Source organism: Bactrocera neohumeralis, unplaced genomic scaffold, assembly GCF_024586455.1.
Source record: "Bactrocera neohumeralis isolate Rockhampton unplaced genomic scaffold, APGP_CSIRO_Bneo_wtdbg2-racon-allhic-juicebox.fasta_v2 cluster10, whole genome shotgun sequence".
Taxonomy (NCBI): Eukaryota; Metazoa; Arthropoda; class Insecta; order Diptera; family Tephritidae; genus Bactrocera; species Bactrocera neohumeralis.
Genome location: NW_026089623.1, coordinates 6,550,027 through 6,573,013, shown reverse-complemented (window position 1 = coordinate 6,573,013; position 22,987 = coordinate 6,550,027). Strand labels below are relative to the sequence as shown.

Here is a 22,987-nt window from a genome sequence, read left to right as displayed (position 1 = left end):
GGGTTGGCTGCTCTCTTGAACTAGTTGTTCGATTTGTTCGTTGTTTAACATTGCTTCGTAATCTTCCTTTGTCGATGTCAAGATTTGTTCGTCATGGTGGTCATATGTGGCTTGTTGGTCATATAGATCTTCTCTACCGGTTTCTATATGGAAGTTCCTTTGTTGTTTGAAAGGCACTTGTGGGGGGCAATTTTACGGTCGTTTCCACGCTTGGTTATTGGGTGCATTTCTATTCATATAGTTAACCGCTTTTATATGTAGGGAATGGTCTACATCCATTGCCTCTGGACACGGAAGTCCGAAAGGACGTGGGGGTTGTGGCCTAGCGGGATGTTGATATGTTGGCCGAAAGTTTGGAGAATTGCTAAAGTTAAAATTTGGTTGTTGCCGTTGCTGAGGCACGTAGTTCGGTTTAGATAAATATGGCTTAGAAATGTAAGCCAATTGTGGGTAGAATTCGTTGTTGGCCTTTTTCGGCGGAAGAGGTGGGCGAAAGTCCTGAGCTTTTCTAACGTGGGAATTATTATTGATCGGGTAATGCGAACGAAATTTCTGGTTTTCTAACTTAAGACATAAGTGAAGAGTTTGAGGGAGGTCTACGGGTTCTCTCATGCCAAGGAGCCTTGGCAAATCGCCATTCAGTCCTCGAATAAAAGGGCTTTGTCACGATAAGTTCGTGTGAGTAAATACATGGTGAAAATTCTCAGCGTTTTTGAGAAATAAAATTGTTTTACAATTGTTTTGGGATTTTTTTTTTTTTTTATTTTGTTTATACATTGCAACTAGTTCAAATAAAAGAAAGGACTAAAAAGCAACTTGAATAGGACTTAAAAATATAATTACAAAATCACAAAACTACTATGAGAGTATTGGCTAATTTGAAAGATCGCTGGGTTTGAGGCGTTTGAGTCGTCTTGGTGGTCCATCACTAGAAGTTAACATAACTACTTCTTCGTTACAATGCTGTAGCAATCTTGCACTATGTGCTGTTACAATTTTTAGTATTTCTGCGTTAACCGAGTTTACGCCTAGATCACGCTCTATATCAGCACATCTACAATACCAAGGCGCTTTGACAATTAGTCTTAGTACTTTGTTTTGAAATTGTTGGATGACTTTCTTATTGTTTGCGTTAGTACATCCCCAGAGTTGTGCACCATAGCTCCATATCGGTCGGAGTATTTGCTTATAGATAAGTAACTTATTTTCGATGGATAACACTGATTTGTTACCGATTAACCAATTGTAATTTTTGAGTCGCATGTCCAGCTCCTTACGTTTGTTTTTTACGTGAACTTTCCACCGTAGCTTAGTGTCAAGCGTCATTCCTAAGTATTTGGCGGAATTAAAGTGCGGTATTCGTACACCGTCTATGAAAATTGGTAAGTGCTGTATCTTGTTGTATGTGAAAACAATGTGTACAGACTTAGCTTCATTCAGTTTTATCTGCCATTTATTTGCCCATTGTACGACTTTATTTACAGCTTTTTGGAGATTAGTAGTGGACTCGTGTTCACTTCTACCAACAGCAAGCAACGCGGTATCATCTGCAAATGTGGCTGTTGTATAATCAATCGTAGAATGGTTGGCTCGAAACCCAAACTGATGCGCTGGAATTATGGTTTTTCGTTCAATGATTTTATTGATACGTTTTATGAGAATTTTCTCAAAAAGCTTCGATATTATCGGTAGAAGTGATATGGGTCTGTAAGAAGATACATCATATCCTGGTTTCCCTGGCTTTGGAATCATGATAATTTCAGCAATTTTCCAATAAGTTGGCACGTATTTAAGATGAAAAGCCGCGTTAATAATGTTGGTAATTTTTACTATGCTTATTTGAGGAAGCTGTTTTAGGACCTCGGCAGTAATCAGGTCACAACCGGGGGATTTTTTGTTTTTCAGATTTTTGATTTCCTCACTTAGCTCACTGCTTGTGCAACTTGAGATTTCTTCGCTTTCTTGACTGGAAGCAGTAGGATAATCTACGTGTGTTTCATATGGGGAGAATATTTTGGCTAAATAATCCGAAAATACTTCTGCTTTTTTTAAATCGTCTCTGGCCCAGCTATCAGCACTTATTTTAAGGGGACATACTTGAGTTTCTGGTGTTTGTAGTCTTTTACAGCTTTTCCAAAGAGAGTAGTCAGAATTTTTTCCATTGCTTAGGGACCGAAGATATTTTGCGAAACTATCATTTTTAAACTTCTTAATTTTCCGATTAAGATCTTTAGAGACTTTATTTAAAATAGATTTATCAACTGGACAACGAGTTTGATGCCACTTACGTCGTAGCTTTCTCTTTAATTTAATTATTTCTCTTATATCATTAGGATATTGAGAGTTTACAGCAATTTTCTTTAATTCCGGTGTACTTTTCCAAGCTGCGTGTTGTATACTTGTTGTAAAGTATAAAATTTCAGATTCTAACTGGCCAGTATTTAACATAGAGTCATATTTACTTTCGTAACATTCCATGATCGTTCTAAAGTATTCCCAATCTGTTCGTTTATTATACAAGGCCGCTGCTTTTTCTTTAAAGATGATGGTTTCGCTATAGCTTAAATAGATTGGAGAATGATCCGAATTAAGGTCATAACCCTGATTGACCGACAAATAGTTCCGGGATATTTTGCCGACAATGAAAAAATCTATCAGGTCTGGAATCTTTTGATTATCTGTTGGCCAATATGATGGTAAGTTCGTCGAGAAAGCGTAACTTCCGGTTGACTGCAGTGCTTTATAGAGTTCTCTCCCCTTTGTAGTCGTAAGCCTTGAACCCCAGTGCGTGTTCTTTGCGTTGAAATCTCCACCCATTATGAATCTATACCTGTGTCTGTTTATTAAGTGTTGGTACTCTTCAAATTGGATTAGATGCCTTGGGGGACTGTACACAGAGGTAAGTGAGAGTGGACTCTTAACTCCGTAAATAGTCACTGTTGTAGCTTGAAACTTATCAGTTGAAAGTTTTTCTTCCTCAAAATGTTTGATCGTATTTTTGATTAGTATTGCGCTTCCGCCACGGGCGCAATTGCTAGGATGAATTGTATGGTAAGTTTCATAATTTTTAATTTTAAAATAGGTTTGTGACGTAAAATGTGTCTCCGATATCATACATACGTCAACATTTTCCGAGTTTAGTACAATTTCGATTTCATTTTTATGTTTGATTAACCCATTTGAGTTCCATAGAAGAATTTTTAATGATTTAGTCATCTTTGGTATTAAAAAGATATTTTTCAAGCTTGCATAAGCGATTTTGTAAGGAAGTGTTGAATTCGTCTTGTTTATTGAGTTTCTGTAAGATCTGTGATAAAATGCTGTTGGATGATACATTATCATTATTATTTGCTTTTAGAACATGAGCAAAAGTGAATTTTTTGGTTGTTTCAGCTGTAACTTTAGGATCTTCTTGTTGTTGATGTTCATTGTTTTTTGTTCTAAAGTCTACAGAACCTTCAACTTTTTGGGTTAGACCATCCCCTTTTTTGTGGCCAATTGTGTTAGCTCGTATTTTCTGTAATTCCTTAGCAACAAGGCACCCTCGATAGTTGGCTGGATGTGCTTCGCCACAGTTACAGCATTTAGGCTGCTGTTTCTCTGGTTTCGAACATTCAGATGTTTTATGCTTACCGGCGCACTTAACGCATCTTGGTTGTTTACCACAATAGTTTTGTGTGTGGCCAAACGACTGGCAATGTTTGCATTGTGGTATCATCTTAGGTAGTTTTACCGGTTCAATAGAAACAATAGAGTTCAATATAGTTTTGGTTTCATAAATCTTTTTTATGTTCTCCATGGGATCGAATGTTACCAAAAACATATCGAGGGGAGTTTTAGTTTTCCATTGAAGACGATTGACAGCACTCAGTGCATTTAATCCTTGCTCTTTTAAGTCGTTAATTATCGATTTCGGATCAAAAGAGTTGTGTAAATATTTACAATAACTCTAATTGGCCTCGTTTGCTTATTCTCAAAGCTATACCAAGATATATTTCTACACGAAAGTGCTTTCGATATGCATCTATAGTCCTCTACGGAGAAAGTATTTACTTTATATATTCCGTTATTTAAAAGCTTAATGGTAAAATTGTTTTTTGCTTCTGATTTTGCAATAGCATATAGTTGTTGATAATTGCTGCCTGTGGCATCTCCAGACACCATAATTGGTGGAGGCCGCGAACTATTTTTTGGGTTAAGCGGTTTTGCTATGGCGTTATCTGCTTTTTCCTGAAGATCAGGAGAACACTCCGCTTTTCGTTTTTTAGCTGGTCTTTTTTTTAGAATCCATTCCGTTTCTCTGGCTAGTTCTTCCTCATCCGTTGAGAATTCAACCTTATTTTCCAAATTCTGAATTTTCTTTACATCAGTGGACTTAAGCTTTATATTTTCGGCTTTTAGAGTATTTACTTCCAATGAAAGTGTTTTACACATTTCTTCCATTTCCTCTAGCTTTTTTGTTAGTTCTTCGATTGTGACGTCTTTTTTGGCAGTTTTACTTAGTTTGCCCCCTCCTGATGGTGGTGTCTTGATAATTGGCGTAATTGATTTTAAAGTTTGCTTATAATTATATTCATATAACAATTAAAGGTATAAATATAAAATAAACAATACTTGACAACCCTATAACTCAGTTGCCTTGTGAATAATTATTAATCTAAATTTTTAGTATACTTTTAGGCTAAGGTAATATAGGTAATTTTTTGTGGCGCCAAAAAAGTCTCCAAACAGCTGATGTTTTCTCCTCTGTGTTCAATAAAGTGTGATATCGGCGAAATTACAAACCTTCCAATCGAAACTAGTCAGTGGTTGTAGGTCCAGGAATAATGGGATGCCCAACTCTCCTGTCACTGGAAATGTGAGACCCGCTCACCTACCGAACTTTGACAGTTGACTGGATTGGGTAGGTTTTGACGTTTTGCAATTGGAATGACTGGAACGGCCAGATTGAAATTATACCAAAAATATATGTGAACGGAGAAATTTGTTGCCGCCGTTCAAGATCGTTAATAAAAATTTAAAACAATAAAAATCAAAGAAAATGCGAAATTTAAACATATTTCATGAAACGTTTTGTAATTTGATGCATAATAGAAATCGTTTTCTATTACAAATGATTAAAAACATTCATTAATTGACAACTAACAGGCTTAATTCACCTTATTAAGTATTGAAAGATCGAAAGTCAGTTGTTTTAATATATCATAAAATCATAAAAAAGGATTTAAGTGGTTTCGCCATATATTAAAAGTCCAATATATAATAATTTGCAATCGTAATAAACGTTGTGCGTTTTAATTTAAATGCCCAAAAATTCTTATTTTGTTCGATGTGGCCACAATGGAAAATGTTATAAAAAACGCTTATTTTGGGGCGCTCTCACACTGGAATAAGTTGGGCATCCCATTATTCCTGGTAGGTCGCTGGTTCTGCACTCCAATACACCTGGATACCGCGCTTTGGATTTTCCGGATTGATGGGCAGATTTTGTTAATTTTCTGCCTTTTTCCACCAAAATTATTTAATTTTTCTTAGCACGCACAATTACTCACTCTTTTAACAAGCAGATCTGCCAACATCAAGAGTTGTTGTTTTGGGATGCGTGTTTGTTTAATATATTTTATTTTTAAAGTATATTCACTTAGCACAATTTAACCAATTGCCTGTACCGAACACTTGAACTTACGGAAATTGCGACGGCGAAAAAAGCGGAAAAAAGAGAAACGTGTTCAAATATCATTGAACATGCTTATTTTTATGCACAGCCGAAATTATACTAAATATAAATATCTATTTATATATTAATAAATATATACATACATAATGCATTTACATGCAATGCAGCAAAATAAAAGAAAAAATATGTAATAAGAATACAATACAGAAAAACAACCCTTATGGTGGTTATTGTATCCGTATTCTTCATCAAAAATCTCAAGATCTTGTATGACAGCACACACACACACACATGTATTGCATTGTATAGTTGAAAACAACCCCATGTGGTGTGCCGTACATACACATATATTTAACTAGATAAGTAAGACTTAAAATAGTATATAAGGTGTACAATATTTACAATAAAATCAGAATGAAATATTTCTCACTCAATGAAGGTCATTTTATTTCCCCCCACCAGAGGTAAGGAATAAATAACCTTTTTTGAGTTTTTTACATTTTTGGTCCTTCGAGCCGGATGAAGAGCTCGGCCAAAATCAAAACGTCCTGCATTTAAAAAACAGGCAATATACAAAAAAGCCTTGTTCAAAATACAGGCAAATTAGAACAAAAATAATTGTAAGACGGGTGTATATTCCCGCATATTAGCAACATAAAATAAAGAGAATGAAATATTTCTCACTCAATGAAGGTCTTTTCATTTCCCCCCACCAGAGGTAAGGAATGATAAATCTTTTTTGAGTTTTTACATTTTGGTCCTTCGAGCCGGATGAAGAGCTCGGCCAAAATTAAAAAGTCCTGTATTTAAAAAACAGGCAACATACAAAAAAGCCCTGTTTAAAATACAGGCAACATAAAAAAATAATTGTAAGACGGGTGTATATTCCCGCATATTAGAACCTTTGTTAACATTTTTGGTCCTATCGAGCCTTAAACAAAAAAAAAGAGCTCAGCCAAATTTAAAAAAGCCCTGTTATTAATACAAATACAGGCAAAATTAAATTGTAAGACGGGTGTATATTCCCGCATATTGACAAAATAATAATTGTAAGACGGGTGTATATTCCCGCATTAAAACCGATCGCATAAGCCGTTTTAGCAGAGACTAAACGCAGTGATCTAACTGCTATCCAAGAAATATTCAGCGGCTGTGAGTCGAGGCACAGCAAGGTCAACTAGGCGACCAAATCAAATACCTCCAACGATTTCTTTGGAGAAAAAGAAGCAGCAACATGACAAATAAATACAAGTCACATACATTTGATTTGGATCTTGGAATCTTCATATTCAAGAGGAAAATTCAACTCCTCAGAGAAGTAATGGAAGATCTCCACCAAATCACTATAATAAAAAGTGATCATATTAAACATTTGAAAATTGTGTTTCTCAAATGCACAATTTTCACACAAATTATTTTTCAAAAATTTTTCCTGAAGTTGAAAATTTATATTTTGAAATAACGGCGGAGTATTTCCAAAATCTCAAACTTTGTACAGCGAGATTACAAAAAGGAGAGCCCGAAATTAGTTATATTTCTCTTCAGCGTGATGTCCTGTTTGAAGATTTTGCAATAGAAGAAGAACCTGAAATTTTGTACCGTTTTGACTCGGATTTAAAATGTACAAAAGTTCCAATCTTTTATCTACCTTGTATATATCTGTCTTCTGCTGAGGAAGAAACAGCAGAAGTAATAGAGGAAGACAAAAACATATCTGAAGTTGAAGTTGAAGAAGAATCACTTGAAGAACTTCATAAAGCTTCAAAAACTGAGGAAAAACCAACTAAATTGGTAACTTGTCATCTATCTCTTCCGGCAGGCTCACATTTTGGAAAAATGTGGACCAGTGAAGTCCAGGTTAAATCGTTTGAAGACGAAACTGAAGTAGCTGATCATATTTTGGAAGATGATGCTAAAACACAGAACGAAAATTTTACTACTTCACTAAAATACATAAAGGAAAAATGCACCGATACAGAAGGTGATAATACCGGCAGGAATTCAGCGCAAAAGAGAACAAAAACGGTTGCAGCTTTGAAGGACACAAGAACATCCAAGGGTGGATCCAGCAGCAGTAAGGACGAACGCCAATGCAGCAAGCCCGATGACGATAAATCAAAGAGAAAAGATGAGAAGTCCGGCGACAAAAAGGATAAAGACATTAGTGAACAAAAATCATCTTCAAACAAGACTTCGCAGAAGGATGACAAAGTGAATACATCTACAAAATTGTCGTCCACAGGAAAGCAGACAACACCTTCACGTAATCTTTTGGTATCGGGGTTATCTTCATTAACGAGAGCCAGTGATCTGAAAACAATATTTTCTAAATATGGCAAAGTTATCGGAGCCAAGGTGGTCACCAACTCCCGAACTCCGGGTACAAGTTGTTATGGCTACGCAACAATGTCATCATCGTCGGATGCCAGTCGAAGTGTCGCCAAAATACGTGTGGATACAACAAAAAAATATGAAGACAAGAAGATACGAGACACAACTTCTAAGACGAGAGACGACAAACAAACTATTGATACAAAAAAGTACGATGTATCAAAGAAACCTGAAGTGGAGAAGGATAAGCAACGCGATAAAGAAAAGGAGAAGGACTATAATAAAAAAGACGTAAATAAAACTATTGAAATAGCCATAATAGATCCAGTTGGAAAAGCAGATGTAGTAACAACCATTTGGGAGTTACTAATACCATGGCAGCGTTAAAGCAAACGGACTAACCAAAACCCATACGTCGATTACAATCTGCGGCAGGAAGTCACTTTTGTTGTCCGGCAGAATTGAACATGTTTATTTTCTTAAATAAGATAAGTTAAGAAATTTGTAATACTTAAAATCATAAAAACATATACAGTCCACTAATAATCATTTCTTTCCCTCGGCAATATGTTCAAATATCATTGAACATGCTTATTTTTATGCACAGCCGAAATTATACTAAATATAAATATCTATTTATATATTAATAAAGACATACATACATAATGCATTTACACGCAATGCAGCAAAATAAAAGAAAAAATATGTAATAAGAATACAATGCAGAAAAACAACCCTTATGGTGGTTATTGTATCCGTATTCTTCATCAAAAATCTCAAGATCTTGTATGACAGCACACACACACACACACATGTATTGCATTGTATAGTTGAAAACAACCCCATGTGGTGTGCCGTACATACACATATATTTAACTAGATAAGTAAGACTTAAAATAGTACATATATAAGGTGTACAATATTTACAATAAAATCAGAATGAAATATTTCTCACTCAATGAAGGTCTTTTTATTTCCCCCCACTAGAGGTAAGGAATAAATAACCTTTTTTGAGTTTTAAACAAAACGCGTGCGAATTCTATAGTAGTCTAATAACAATTACTTCTTTATTCCATTTCATCTAGTTGCTTAGCCTAAATCTTAAAACTAACGGCTTAAGCTAGTGGTAATGTTAATATGTATTACAGAAAAAGGGGTAAGTAAAATAATTTTTAACTTTCGTTAACTATTGTAAAAGATTACGTTGAGGTAAGTAATATACATATTAGTATTACAAATGGATTATTAAGGTAAGTATACAAAAATATAATTTAATATTTTATAATTTTTCTAATTCAATTTAATTAATTTTACTTTTAGGTTTAAATATATATTTTGTCGCTTGACGCAACACCGGCCACCTTGACAGGATCAGATTCCTTCAACATCCAGTGGAAGGACGGCCAGTTTGTGGATGGGGCGCTTAATCGTGCCCGTCTTGGTTGCTACGTCTGCGACCCGCACCTTGCCGTCTTGCCCTTCGACGGTTGCGACGACGCGCCCTAGTACCCACTGCTGCGGCGGAACGTTGTCCTCGTGGACAAGAACGAGGTCGTTGAGCTGCACATTGCATTTGGGGTGCAGCCACTTGTTGCGCTCCTGAAGGCCCGTCAGGTATACTTTGGACCACTGTCGCCAGAACTGTTGCTTGAGACAGCAAACAAGTTGCCATCTCTCGCAACAACGAACTGGGTCCACTGGCACCTTCTCTGGGGGTAATGCCCGCAGGGAGCATCCTATTAATAGATGCGCTGGTGTTAACGCCTCGCCGTCGTTGCGATCTTGGCTCAGAGGTACTAAGGGGCGAGAGTTGAGAATGGCCTCCACTTCGGCCATTAGCGTTGAGAGCTCTTCCGTCGTTAGTAGAGCGTTGCCGAGTGCGCGAACGACCAGATGCTTGGCGGACTTCACCGCCGCCTCCCATAACCCGCCGAAGTGCGGCGCCCTGGCTGGTATAAAGCCGAAGCTGAATCCTTCTTCGGCTGCGAATCCCATTAGCTCTGGAGCTTGCGCTAGAAAGGCCTTCTTCAGCTCGCACAGCTTGCGGTCGGCGCCGAAAAAGTTGGTTGCGTTGTCGCTGAATATTTTCTGTGGCATCCCTCGGCGACCAATGAACCTTTTGAGGGCGAAAATAAAGGAATTAGTAGATAGGTCCGAGACTAGTTTTAAATGTACTGCTTTTGAAGTGAAGCAAACGAAAACTGCTACATAAGTTTTTACGGGTGGTCGACCACGTATTTTTAACGTTGTATGTATGGGACCAAAAAAATCTACGGCAAATATCAGAAAAGCTCGTAACGCTCGAAGTCTTTCAAATGGCAAATTTCCCATTATTTGGGTTTGCAACTTTGGCTTGTAATGAAAGCAGTGTGTACAATTTCTTACGGTTCTACTGTAAACTTCTCTGGCATTTATTAGCCATATGCGTTCTCGAAGAAGCGCAACCAACGCTTTTGCCCCAGCGTGGTGATTTCGAAAGTGCAGGAACCGTAAACAAGTGATAACGAAATGCGAATTTTTATTCAGTAATAATGGGAATTTGGCATCGTATGGGAGAGGTGCATTTAATAGGCGACCTCCTACTCGGAATAATTTAAAGTAAAGCGACATATCCGAGTACTCATGCAAGAACGGGCTGAGATTTTGCAAGTTTGCGGGTAGCGTCGTGCCTTTAGTCAGTTTTTGAATTTCAAACTCAGAATGTTGAATCACCTGGACAATTTTCAAAAAACTCAAGTTTAATTCGTCTGCTGTCAGAGCTCTTCCCACAGTAGGCGTTTTTGGTCGTCTGATCCATCGTAATAAATATGCGACCATGCGAAGCAGCTTTTGATGAGAAGAGAATTTTTCAATCAGTTCCATTATAGTGTTATCTTTCACATTTGCAGAAAATGTGACAGAGTTTTCCTTCTTCTCTAAGGCTTCGTTTTCTGGGGAGAGCTGGAAGTGAGCGTTAATTGGCCATAAAGCGGGGTCTTCTAGGAGGAACTGTGGACCGCCAAACCATATAGAATTATTCAGTTCGTCCACGTTACAACCCCGAGACACTTGATCCGCAGGATTTTATTTCGTTGGCACATGTCGCCACTGTACATTGTCAGTCAATTCTTGGATTTCGGACACTCTATTTGCGACAAAGGTTTGTAACGAAGATGGATGCGTTTTTACCCAGTGCAATACAATTTCAGAGTCTGTCCAAAATGTAATTTTCTCGAATCGTCGACTCAACATTGGTGCAACTCGTGACCATAATTTGGCAAGAAGATGTGCTGCCGAGAGCTCGAGACGCAGAAGAGACTTGGTCTTCAGCGGAGCCACTCTAGACTTTGCAATAAGCAGCATACATTTGATTCCACTGGCGGAATGGCTTCGTATGTATATGCAGCATTCGTACGCTCTTATTGAAGCGTCGGAGAAGCCATGGATTTGGTGCTATATGTCGACTCTAGGTTTACATACCGAGGAATGCTAATTGACGAGAGCTGCAGTAGGTTGGCTTTGAAATTCTGCCAGCTAGTGTCGAGGCGCAATGGAATCGACTCATCCCAATCTAGTTTTTGAATCAAAAGCTTTTGCAAAAAGATTTTTGTTTTGGTAACTAGTGGGGCTAATAATCCAAGAGGATCGAAAAAGAGAGCGGAGACTGACAATATATTCCGTTTAGTGGCTCGCAGATCATTAAAGTTGGCATCCAAAACAAATCGAAACAAATCCTCTTTCAGCAACCAATGGATTCCTAGTGTTTTAGTTGAATTTTTGTCATTGAAGCTTAATGACTTTTCAGTGCAATCACTGTCGAAAAATTTTGGGTGGTTCGAAAACCACTTCGTTAAGGTGAATCCTGCCGAGTTTAATATTTTAATTACTTCACTTCTTATAAGATCTAGAGACTCAAAATTTTCAGATCCTGTCAATAAGTCATCGACATAAAAGTCTCTTTTAATGGCCAATGAACCGAGTGGGTATTTAGTTGTATTAGCATCGCTGAGCATTTGTAAACACCGTGTTGCGAGAAATGGTGCAGGCGCAGTGCCATAAGTAGCGGTGTTAAGTCGAAAAATTTGGCGGTACATTTTAGTAATGTCTGCCGTTAAAGCGTACTTGTGTAGACGAAAACGAAGAAGAGTTGAGTACAATTGTTCTTGGATGGTTTGGCCTACCATCAAAAGTTCATTCAATGAAATTTGAGATGAAGTACGACTCGAAGCGTCAAAAACAACACGTAATTTGGTTGTTGTGCTTTCGGGTCTTAAAACGCATTGATGCGGAATGAAATAGTGTGGCTCACTCGGGATCTTATTGTCCGTTGGGCTCATGTGACCCAGTGCTCTGTATTCATTCATAAAGTCCATATACATTTTACGAAGTTCTGGATCTTTCAACGTTCTTCTCTCCAGGGTAGGTGAAGGTAATTCTTCTAAAGCCCAAAACTTTTGAACCACCGAATTAATTGCCGTTAAGTCATCTTCAGATTGGCATAATGTGCTAGTTGCAGAAGGAGGAAAACTTAGATTGCTGGCATATTTGCCAGACACAACCCACCCTAAAAGGGTTTTCTGTAGCGTTGGTTGATTAGAGCCACTTTTAGTTTGGCCAACCGCTAACATATCGAAAAAGGTTTCTGCACCCAATAAGATATCAATCTTTTTTGATTTATGGAATTCTGGATCCGCCAATTTAATATTGTGCGGAATTTTCCAGCCATTAACATTTATGTTATGGTCTGGATGATTAGCCGAAATGCAACGCATTATCCAGAATTCCGCCAAAAATTCGTAATTATTTACCAGCGACTTAACAAACGCGCTTAATTTTGTCCCCACTTTCGTATTGGAATTTCCAATTCCTATTATGTTTAACGTTTTGTGTTGGCGACGAATCCGCAACTTTTGTGCCAAGTCCTCCGTCATAAAGTTGACTTGGGAGCCTGAGTCCAGTAACGCTCTCACAAGCAGGTATTCACCATAACTGGTCCTCACTTGAATAACAGCTGTCGCCAACATTACCCGATCCGGCATACTCGCTGTATGCATGGCATGTGTGGTTGACGGTTGCGGATGAGATGCAGCGGGGAAGGAAACCGGGTACTGTGTGATGCGATCGATTGCATACACGACATCGATCCGCTCTGCACTTGGATACAGTATGCCCCTTACGCAAGCAATTTATGCATAAGGGCACCGATTTCACAAACTCGAACCTCTGAGGTACCGGAAGCGCCTTGAAAGTGGGGCAGGCAGTTAAAGGGTGTTCCTTCGACTTACATTTTTGACAAGTTGGCTGCTTTTCATCTGCAGCCACTAAAGCTGATTTTGTCCTGTCCATGTGTGGCTGCTTCATGTAACTCAAGCTGGTTGTGGCTCCGGATTTCGTCCTCCTTCTGCAACTAGCACATTATGCCAATCTGAAGATGACTTAACGTCAATTAATTCGGTGGTCCAAAAGTTTTGGGCTTTAGAAGAATTACCTTCAGAAACTGGCATCAAATTCACACAAGAGCAAAAAGAGTGTGAAAAATTTTTCGTGAAAACAACTCAAGTATTGCCTTCAGAACGGCTTCAAGTCAGAATGCCATTTAAGGCTGACCGTAAGTTACTCGGTCACTCTTATGAAACCGCAGTTCGGCGGTTTTAGGCACTGGAGAGAAGAACGTTGAAAGATCCAGAACTTCGTAAAATGTATCTGGACTTTATGAATGAATACAGAGCACTGGGTCACATGAGCCCAACGGACAATAAGATCCCGAGTGAGCCACACTATTACTTTGATTCTCGCTGTGTAGCGTTTGAGTTTTTAATGCCTTTGAGCAGCATGGTGCCTTATGGCAAATTTCGGGATTTTGTGTTTCGGGAGTTGCGGTTGCAACTAAACCCGTAGCTCTTTTTGAGAAAGCGCTACTTTGGGGTGTGCTAGGAAAGTTATTGAAATGCAACATTGAGTGATGCCTCTTGTGGCAATATACGCAATTGAATTTGCTTTCGCATTTATTGAGATTGTGTGAGTGGGACAAGCAGTTTGTACAGAGTCTTTTTGATCTGACAAAGTTGTTCCGTTCATTGATATTAAGTTTTTTAAACTTTTCGCAAGCTTTCAGCTTGTGCCCTCCTTTACACAGTTCGCATGACGTTTGTTTATATTGTTCGGATGTGAACTATTGATTTTTAAAAAGCTTCTGTTTAAATTGTTGTTGTTACTAGCTTGGGGTCTAATGAAACTTCGATTTAGGTCGTGTTGAACGTTTTTAGTTCTGACCGTTTTTTTATCTATTGGTAATGCCGCGGAGCATATATTTACCAGTATGGGGTCCCAATTGTCTGTGGGAATATTCTGTGTCGATAGAACTGACAAACAATTTGAAACATTGGATTGAAGTTTTATGAATTCTTCACTTGTTTCTTTCAGAATTTTTGGTAAATTCATTAATATGGTCACTCGTTTGTCGACCAATATTTCTTCATTCTCGTATCGTTCTTTTAGAGCTTCCCAAGCCAAATTGAAATTGTAGTCATTTAATGCGAACTGTTTGACTATTACGCCTGCTTGACCTTTGGTTTTGTATCTGTAACAATTTTTGCGCTTGTGATAATTTAGGATGGTTTATGTACACGGCCGTAAACATGTCTCGGAAGGACGGACATTGTTCATAACCGCCGTGAAATATTTCTGTATCGCATGCTGGCACTTTAAGCAGCTTGGAGACGTGTCCAGAAATTGCTTAGATTTTCTTTTTTGATTTCTAATAGCGATTCAGAATTGTCTTGAATCGGTGAAGATGAAAATCGAGTGCAGTATCGAACTAGACTGTCAATTGCAGCAATAAACTTAGTATATGAAATGTTTTTCAGCTTTTTTTGCTTTGTAGCACCTTGATTTGAGCGTATAGCGTCAGCAGGTGTACATGGGCTCTTTTCTTCAGAAATAATTTTTTGTACTTTCAGATATTATATCGATTTAGATTCCTTAGAATCTCCGTTCATTTAGATAATAGGTGAAAATTGAAAATCTGAGAAAGAAAAAGCTTCTCTCAGTGTATTTTTAGTAACAATAAATACGTATTGAATCTTTAAGATAAAGTGTTTGTATTTTTGTTGTATACGCATTATAACAAATAACGAACGCGTTTTTGGTTTACTTATACCCGGTTCTTATTAAGTTGTGCTATTAGTTTGTTATTGCTTTACTTCTATTTTATTTATTATTTCGTACTCGTTAGTATGTATATACATATGTATGTACTTGTGTAAGTTAACACAGCACTTCAGACAATTCCCACCATCGGTCAGCAACTCAGTACGAAACTCGAAACCCAGCAATAGCTAACGTCGCATCAGCAATATTAGCGGCTTTACACGCGCATCCGATTAACTGCTGACTATAGGGAACGTGACCCGGTACAAGCGTAGGTTTAATTTAGACTTAAGGTAAAAATTGTATTCAGTCTTAAGACAACATTTTCATAATAAAGACGCGGACGCGAGTCCGCTATTATTTTTTAAAAATCGAAACCACAAACTAGTGGTTTAATTGGCGCCCGAGCAGGGACCGACTCCACCACTTTCAAACTTGTCGATATACCAAAAAATACAAGTATTTTCTAAATATTTATTCCTATTCCTCTAAAATGTAAGTTGAATCTTCAGATTCAACTACATACATACATATTAAATTGCAAAATACATAAATAAGGAAATATTCATAAGCAAGCATTAAATTCCTTTAAAAATGAAATCAAATGCCACTGTTATTATTCGATATGTTTATTTAAGATATGCCGGGTCGTTGATGCTGAGGAATGTCAAATCAGCACAACGGCTCCAGGTAAATTTAGCAAATAAGATTTTTATAAAGAATATTTCAAGTCAGCACAACGGCTCCAGGTAAATTTAGCAAATAAGATTTTTATAAAGAATAAAATTATTATTAATAAACTGGACCGCAAGCCGCACAGTACGGTAAATTAGCCGGAGTTTTATTATTCAAACGAAAGATATGTAATTTCCGATAAATTACATATCATATCGTAATTGGCGCAATCGGTAATTCGGTGCTCCCCATTTTTCTACTATACATCGTAACAATTTTAGTGCGTTGAAAGCAAAAGTATTCTCAAACTTTTACTAAATAAATGAAATATCATGAAGTAAATTAAACTATATAAAACACGCTAAATAAATAAATTGAAAATAAATTATTAATAAACTTTGCTAAATAAATGAAAGTTGCAAAAAAAAATAAAAAGCAACATCAGCGGCAACAACAACATTAACAACAACAACGACGCCAGTAACAGTAACAACAAAACAACAGCAACAGCAGCACCAACAGCAAGATAAAATAATATTCAACTAATAATTTAGTAATTTAAGTAGTAGTTTTATTTGAAGCCATTACTTTCTTTGTAAAAAAAAAAAAAAAAAAGAAGTCAACGAAGAAATTATACTCACTACATGTTTCAATCAATTCAAAAACAATACCATTAGAAAAAGAAACGAACAAACGAGAAAAGAAAAACAAAAAGCAGCAGTAGATACAGAAGTTAATTTGTTAAAATTCCTTTAAACTATAAAATTGCGTACTTAGATTATGTGTGTAAAGTTATAGCACTATATATATGAAATAAATTATGGATTTTTTGTTTGCACCTCTACCTGAAACAAATTTTCAAATGAATACGGAAGAATTACGTTTATGGCAACGAAATGCCATATTCGAGTGTGAATGTGATAATTTCATTAATAGACGGATAGAAGCTGGTCGAACACACCTATTGCTTTTCGAACGAGAGGGTTAAGTGCAATCCGAAATTCTTAATGCTACTGGAAATAATCGCTATTTAAGTGAGCGAAGGTGGCAAAAGTGCTGACTTCAAAAAAAATTAATAAAATATTGTATGTATCTTAAATATTTATGAAATTTTAAATAAGACACCTCAATTGAAAAAAAATCCTTGGAATTGTTTCCTTTTTTTAAATGATTCCTTTTTTTAAAAAACGTTTAAACCATTGATATCGAAAAAATGACAATAATTTTGAAAAATGGTGTGAATCTTCCATTCTATATGAAAACTATGCAAGAGCAAGTTTATTCATTAGATATAAAAGAAGTAAAGAACATCAACCTTGATCATTTAAAATCAAATGAGAAAAAGAAAATCGAAAAAATTATTAAAACATTTCAATAAACTAATTTAAATATCGAAAAAAATGACAATAATTTTGAAAAATGGCGTGAATCTTCCATTCTATATGAAAACTATGCAAGAGCAAGTTTATTCAGTAGATATAAGTGAAGTAAAGAACATCAACCTTGATCATTTAAAATCAAATGAGAAAAAGGAAATCGAAAAAATTATTAAAGCATTTCAATAAATTTATCTAATTAGAAAAAGTCACAGTAGATATAGCTCACCTATTCTAATAATACAGAAAAAGATAGATAATTCAGGAATACAAAAATTCAGGCTAGTGGTTGATTATAGGAGGTTAAACCAATTGACTGTAGACGATAAGTATCCTCTACCGAATATCGAAGGAATCTTAGATAATTTGGGCAAAGCACAGTACTTTAGCACCATAGATCTAGCAAAAGGTTACCATCAGATTTTAATGGCAGAAAGGGACATCCAGAAAACAGCTTTTGTCACTCCGGCAGGACTATATGAATACGTCCGAATGCCTTTCGGGTTGAAAAATGCCCCAGCTACTTTTCAGAGATTTATGAATGATAGAGCAGAACAATTAATAAAATATTTAAATGCCGAAAATGTAGAAGTCCATCACACAAAACCAAATAGCCATACAGGAAATGCAGACATTGAGAGACTGCACCCAACCTTGTTGGAAAAACTAACAGGAATTGAGGACTCTAGTCTTTCAACAGAAATGAGGATACAAATTGTTATATGCAACTACGATAGGTAACACTCAACTATCAAATGTTCTCCAAGGGACGCCAAAGAAAACATTTGTCCATCCATATTACAAGATAGAATAAATACAGTAAAACAGAAAACAATAGCCCAATGAAATCAATATATAGAAAGCAGACAAACAGGACCAATTAAAAACTACAAAAGAGTACGGCATAAGGATCAACCATATTTCAGAATATTTCCCTTACAAAACGTCCATCCGGCAAATATAAAAAGACCAATGAAATTGGCAAACATAGAAAATCCAAATGAGAATGATGACGATTCATTCAGTCTAAGGGCATTTAATGGAGATAATAACATTTAATTTTTTTTCTACATATATATACATAATTTTTTTGCACCCCAGTGGGTAAGGGGTCTTTCTAGAATATACCCATGGTAAGAGATGCCTGTCGTAAGAGGCGACTAAAATCCAATTTAAGTTTTTTTAAATCAAAACCTAAAACGGTTATACATTTTTACTTTTACAGATGACGATAACAATTATTTTTTTAACAATAATCATATCATTGGTGACAGCACTTTTGCAAATTACACCAATAATAGAAGATGCGGGGTATACAATTATACAAACAGCGGACATAGAAATAGTTAACGAAATAAGTACAGTTATACATACTATAAATCCGAACAAGATAGCAGACATAGTTGATCAGGTTAAAGAAAATATTGAAAAACTAAATATTGAAAAGAAAGAAATTTTGTTTGATGAAATAAAAAATATAAAAGCAAAAATCACATCTATCACACCGAATATCAAAAAGAGAAATAAAAGAGGTTTGATAAATATAGGAGAAATATCATATAAATGGATGTTTGGAGTCATGGATGATGATGACAGACAAGACATTTTGAACCATTTAAAAAATATTGAAGAAAATGGCCATAATGCCATTGTAAATTTAAATAAACAAATAGTAATTAATGAACATTTAAATAGATCACTAAACTTATTAAAAGGAACTATAGAATCAGATAGGAAACAAATAATAGAAACTTTAAATATAATAAACAAAGAGGAAAATAGAATTGAAAGTAAAATTTTGTATAATGATGAAATGAATAAACTAAAATTCATAGAAAGTAATGTTCAAGAAATACAAAATTATATAGCGGCGGCTAAATACAATATGGTACATCCAAGTATGTTAACTAGGGAAGAAATTGAAAAATACGAGATTGATTTTTACAAACTAAAATTATCAAAAGTAAGAATGGTAGTATACAGAAACGATACAATAATATTTGCAATTCAGATACCAAGAACATTTTTTCAAACTAAGATTCAATTAATAACCCCAATGCCAAATAGAAATAAATTACAAATTATTGAAAAAGAAAAATTCGTTATAAAAATTGGCGAAAACTATTTTGATTATGTAGAAAATAAAGCATTTAAAAATCTAAAATTGAGTAAAAGCTGCATATTTTCAAATACTTGCGAATTTAAATATAATAACAAAACATCAATACAAGAAATAAGCGATGACACAATATTAATAAGAAATGCAAAAAATTATGTAATAAAACAAAACTGCCATGACAGAAAAATTGTATTAAAAAATAACAATATAATCAAATTTGTAAATTGTAAAATGGAAATTTTAAAACAAGAATTTAAAAATAATAAAACAGAATATATTCATACAATTATATACCCTGCCGAAAAATTAAACCAAAGCTACACACCAAAATTAACATTCAATGATATTGCAATAAAAAATATAGAAAATGTAGACGAAAACGAAGAAGAGTTGAGTACAATTGTTCTTGGATGGTTGGGCTTACCATCAAAAGTTCATTCAATGAAATTTGAGATGAAGTACGACTCGAAGCGTCAAAAACAACACGTAATTTGGTTGTTGTGCTTTCGGGTCTTAAAACGCATTGATGCGGAATGAAATAGTGTGGCTCACTCGGGATCTTATTGTCCGTTGGGCTCATGTGACCCAGTGCTCTGTATTCATTCATAAAGTCCAGATACATTTTACGAAGTTCTGGATCTTTCAACGTTCTTCTCTCCAGTGCCTAAAACCGCCGAACTGCGGTTTCATAAGAGTGACCGAGTAACTTACGGTCAGCCTTAAATGGCATTCTGACTTGAAGCCGTTCTGAAGGCAATACTTGAGTTGTTTTCACGAAAAATTTTTCACACTCTTTTTGCTCTTGTGTGAATTTGATGCCAGTTTCTGAAGGTAATTCTTCTAAAGCCCAAAACTTTTGGACCACCGAATTAATTGACGTTAAGTCATCTTCAGATTGGCATAATGTGCTAGTTGCAGAAGGAGGAAAACTTAGATTGCTGGCATATTTGCAGACACATGGACAGGACAAAATCAGGTTTTCTGTAGCGTTGGTTGATTAGAGGCCTTTTAATTTGGCCAACGGCTAACAGATCGAAAAAGGTTTCTGCACCCAATAAGATATCAATCTTTTTTCGAGTTATGGAATTCTGGATCCCCAATTTAATATTTGCGGAATTTTCCAGCATAACATTTATGTTATGGTCTGGATGATTAGCCGAAATGCAACGCATTATCCAGAATTCGCCAAAAATTCAATTATTTACGCGATTAACAAACGCGGTTAATTTTGTCCCCACTTTCGTCATCCGCAACCGTCAATTTCCAATTCCTATTATGTTTAACGTTTTGTGTTGGCGACGAATCGGCAACTTTTGTGCCAAGTCCTCCGTCATAAAGTTGACTTGGGAATACCTGCTTGTGAGTAACGTTACTGGACAAGCAGGTATTCACCATAACTGGTCCTCACTTGAATAAAGCTGTCGCCAACATTAAACGATCCGGCATACTCGCTGTATGCATGGCATGTGTGGTTGACGGTTGCGGATGAGATGGCGGACAAAAAACCGGGTTTGTGTGATGCGATCGATTGTAACATACATCGATCCGCTCTGCACTTGGATAAGTATGCCCCTTACGCATTTATGCATAATCATCCGATTTCCATAACTCGAACCTTGATGGTACTGGAAAATTCCGCACAATATTAAATTGGGGATCCAGAATTCCATAAATCAAAAAAGATTGATATCTTATTGGACAGAAACATTTTTGACATATGTTAGCGGTTTTCATCTGCAAACTAAAGCTGATTTTAATCAACCAACGCTCCATGTGTGGCTGCTTGTGTAACTGGCAAATATGCCAGCAATCCGGTTTCGTCCTCCTTCTGCAACTAGCACATTATGCCAATCTGAAGATGACTTAACGTCAATTAATTCGGTGGTCCAAAAGTTTTGGGCTTTAGAAGAATTACCTTCAGAAACTGGCATCAAATTCACACAAGAGCAAAAAGAGTGTGAAAAATTTTTCGTGAAAACAACTCAAGTATTGCCTTCAGAACGGCTTCAAGTCAGAATGCCATTTAAGGCTGACCGTAAGTTACTCGGTCACTCTTATGAAACCGCAGTTCGGCGGTTTTAGGCACTGGAGAGAAGAACGTTGAAAGATCCAGAACTTCGTAAAATGTATCTGGACTTTATGAATGAATACAGAGCACTGGGTCACATGAGCCCAACGGACAATAAGATCCCGAGTGAGCCACACTATTTCATTCCGCATCAATGCGTTTTAAGACCCGAAAGCACAACAACCAAATTACGTGTTGTTTTTGACGCTTCGAGTCGTACTTCATCTCAAATTTCATTGAATGAACTTTTGATGGTAAGCCCAACCATCCAAGAACAATTGTACTCAACTCTTCTTCGTTTTCGTCTACATTTTCTATATTTTTTATTGCAATATCATTGAATGTTAATTTTGGTGTGTAGCTTTGGTTTAATTTTTCGGCAGGGTATATAATTGTATGAATATATTCTGTTTTATTATTTTTAAATTCTTGTTTTAAAATTTCCATTTTACAATTTACAAATTTGATTATATTGTTATTTTTTAATACAATTTTTCTGTCATGGCAGTTTTGTTTTATTACATAATTTTTTGCATTTCTTATTAATATTGTGTCATCGCTTATTTCTTGTATTGATGTTTTGTTATTATATTTAAATTCGCAAGTATTTGAAAATATGCAGCTTTTACTCAATTTTAGATTTTTAAATGCTTTATTTTCTACATAATCAAAATAGTTTTCGCCAATTTTTATAACGAATTTTTCTTTTTCAATAATTTGTAATTTATTTCTATTTGGCATTGGGGTTATTAATTGAATCTTAGTTTGAAAAAATGTTCTTGGTATCTGAATTGCAAATATTATTGTATCGTTTCTGTATACTACCATTCTTACTTTTGATAATTTTAGTTTGTAAAAATCAATCTCGTATTTTTCAATTTCTTCCCTAGTTAACATACTTGGATGTACCATATTGTATTTAGCCGCCGCTATATAATTTTGTATTTCTTGAACATTACTTTCTATGAATTTTAGTTTATTCATTTCATCATTATACAAAATTTTACTTTCAATTCTATTTTCCTCTTTGTTTATTATATTTAAAGTTTCTATTATTTGTTTCCTATCTGATTCTATAGTTCCTTTTAATAAGTTTAGTGATCTATTTAAATGTTCATTAATTACTATTTGTTTATTTAAATTTACAATGGCATTATGGCCATTTTCTTCAATAAATTTTAAATGGTTCAAAATGTCTTGTCTGTCATCATCATCCATGACTCCAAACATCCATTTATATGATATTTCTCCTATATTTATCAAACCTCTTTTATTTCTCTTTTGATATTCGGTGTGATAGATGTGATTTTTGCTTTTATATTTTTTATTTCATCAAACAAAATTTCTTTCTTTTCAATATTTAGTTTTTCAATATTTTCTTTAACCTGATCAACTGTCTGCTATCTTGTTCGGATTTATAGTATGTACAACTGTACTTATTTCGTTAACTATTTCTATGTCCGCTGTTTGTATAATTGTATACCTTGCATCTTCTATTATTGGTGTAATTTGCAAAAGTGCTGTCACCAATGATATTATTATTGTTAAAAAAATAATTGTTATCGTCATCTGTAAAAGTAAAAATGTATAACCGTTTTAGGTTTTGATTTAAA

At 35.6% G+C, this 22,987-nt stretch overlaps 2 protein-coding genes across 2 annotated transcripts in view; both read left to right on the top strand.

Moving 5' to 3' along the window:
- The window catches only part of LOC126765061 (cyclin-dependent kinase 5 activator 1), a 235,222-nt gene that overhangs the window by 166,526 nt on the left and 45,709 nt on the right, over positions 1 to 22,987 (top strand). The window lies entirely within an intron of this gene.
- LOC126765060 (SAFB-like transcription modulator) lies at positions 4,097 to 8,967 on the top strand. Its single transcript, XM_050482665.1, has 2 exons — positions 4,097 to 4,815; positions 5,420 to 8,967. The coding sequence occupies exon 2, from the start codon at positions 7,070 to 7,072 to the stop codon at positions 8,393 to 8,395; it is 1,326 nt and encodes a 441-aa protein (XP_050338622.1). The 5' UTR covers positions 4,097 to 4,815; positions 5,420 to 7,069; the 3' UTR covers positions 8,396 to 8,967.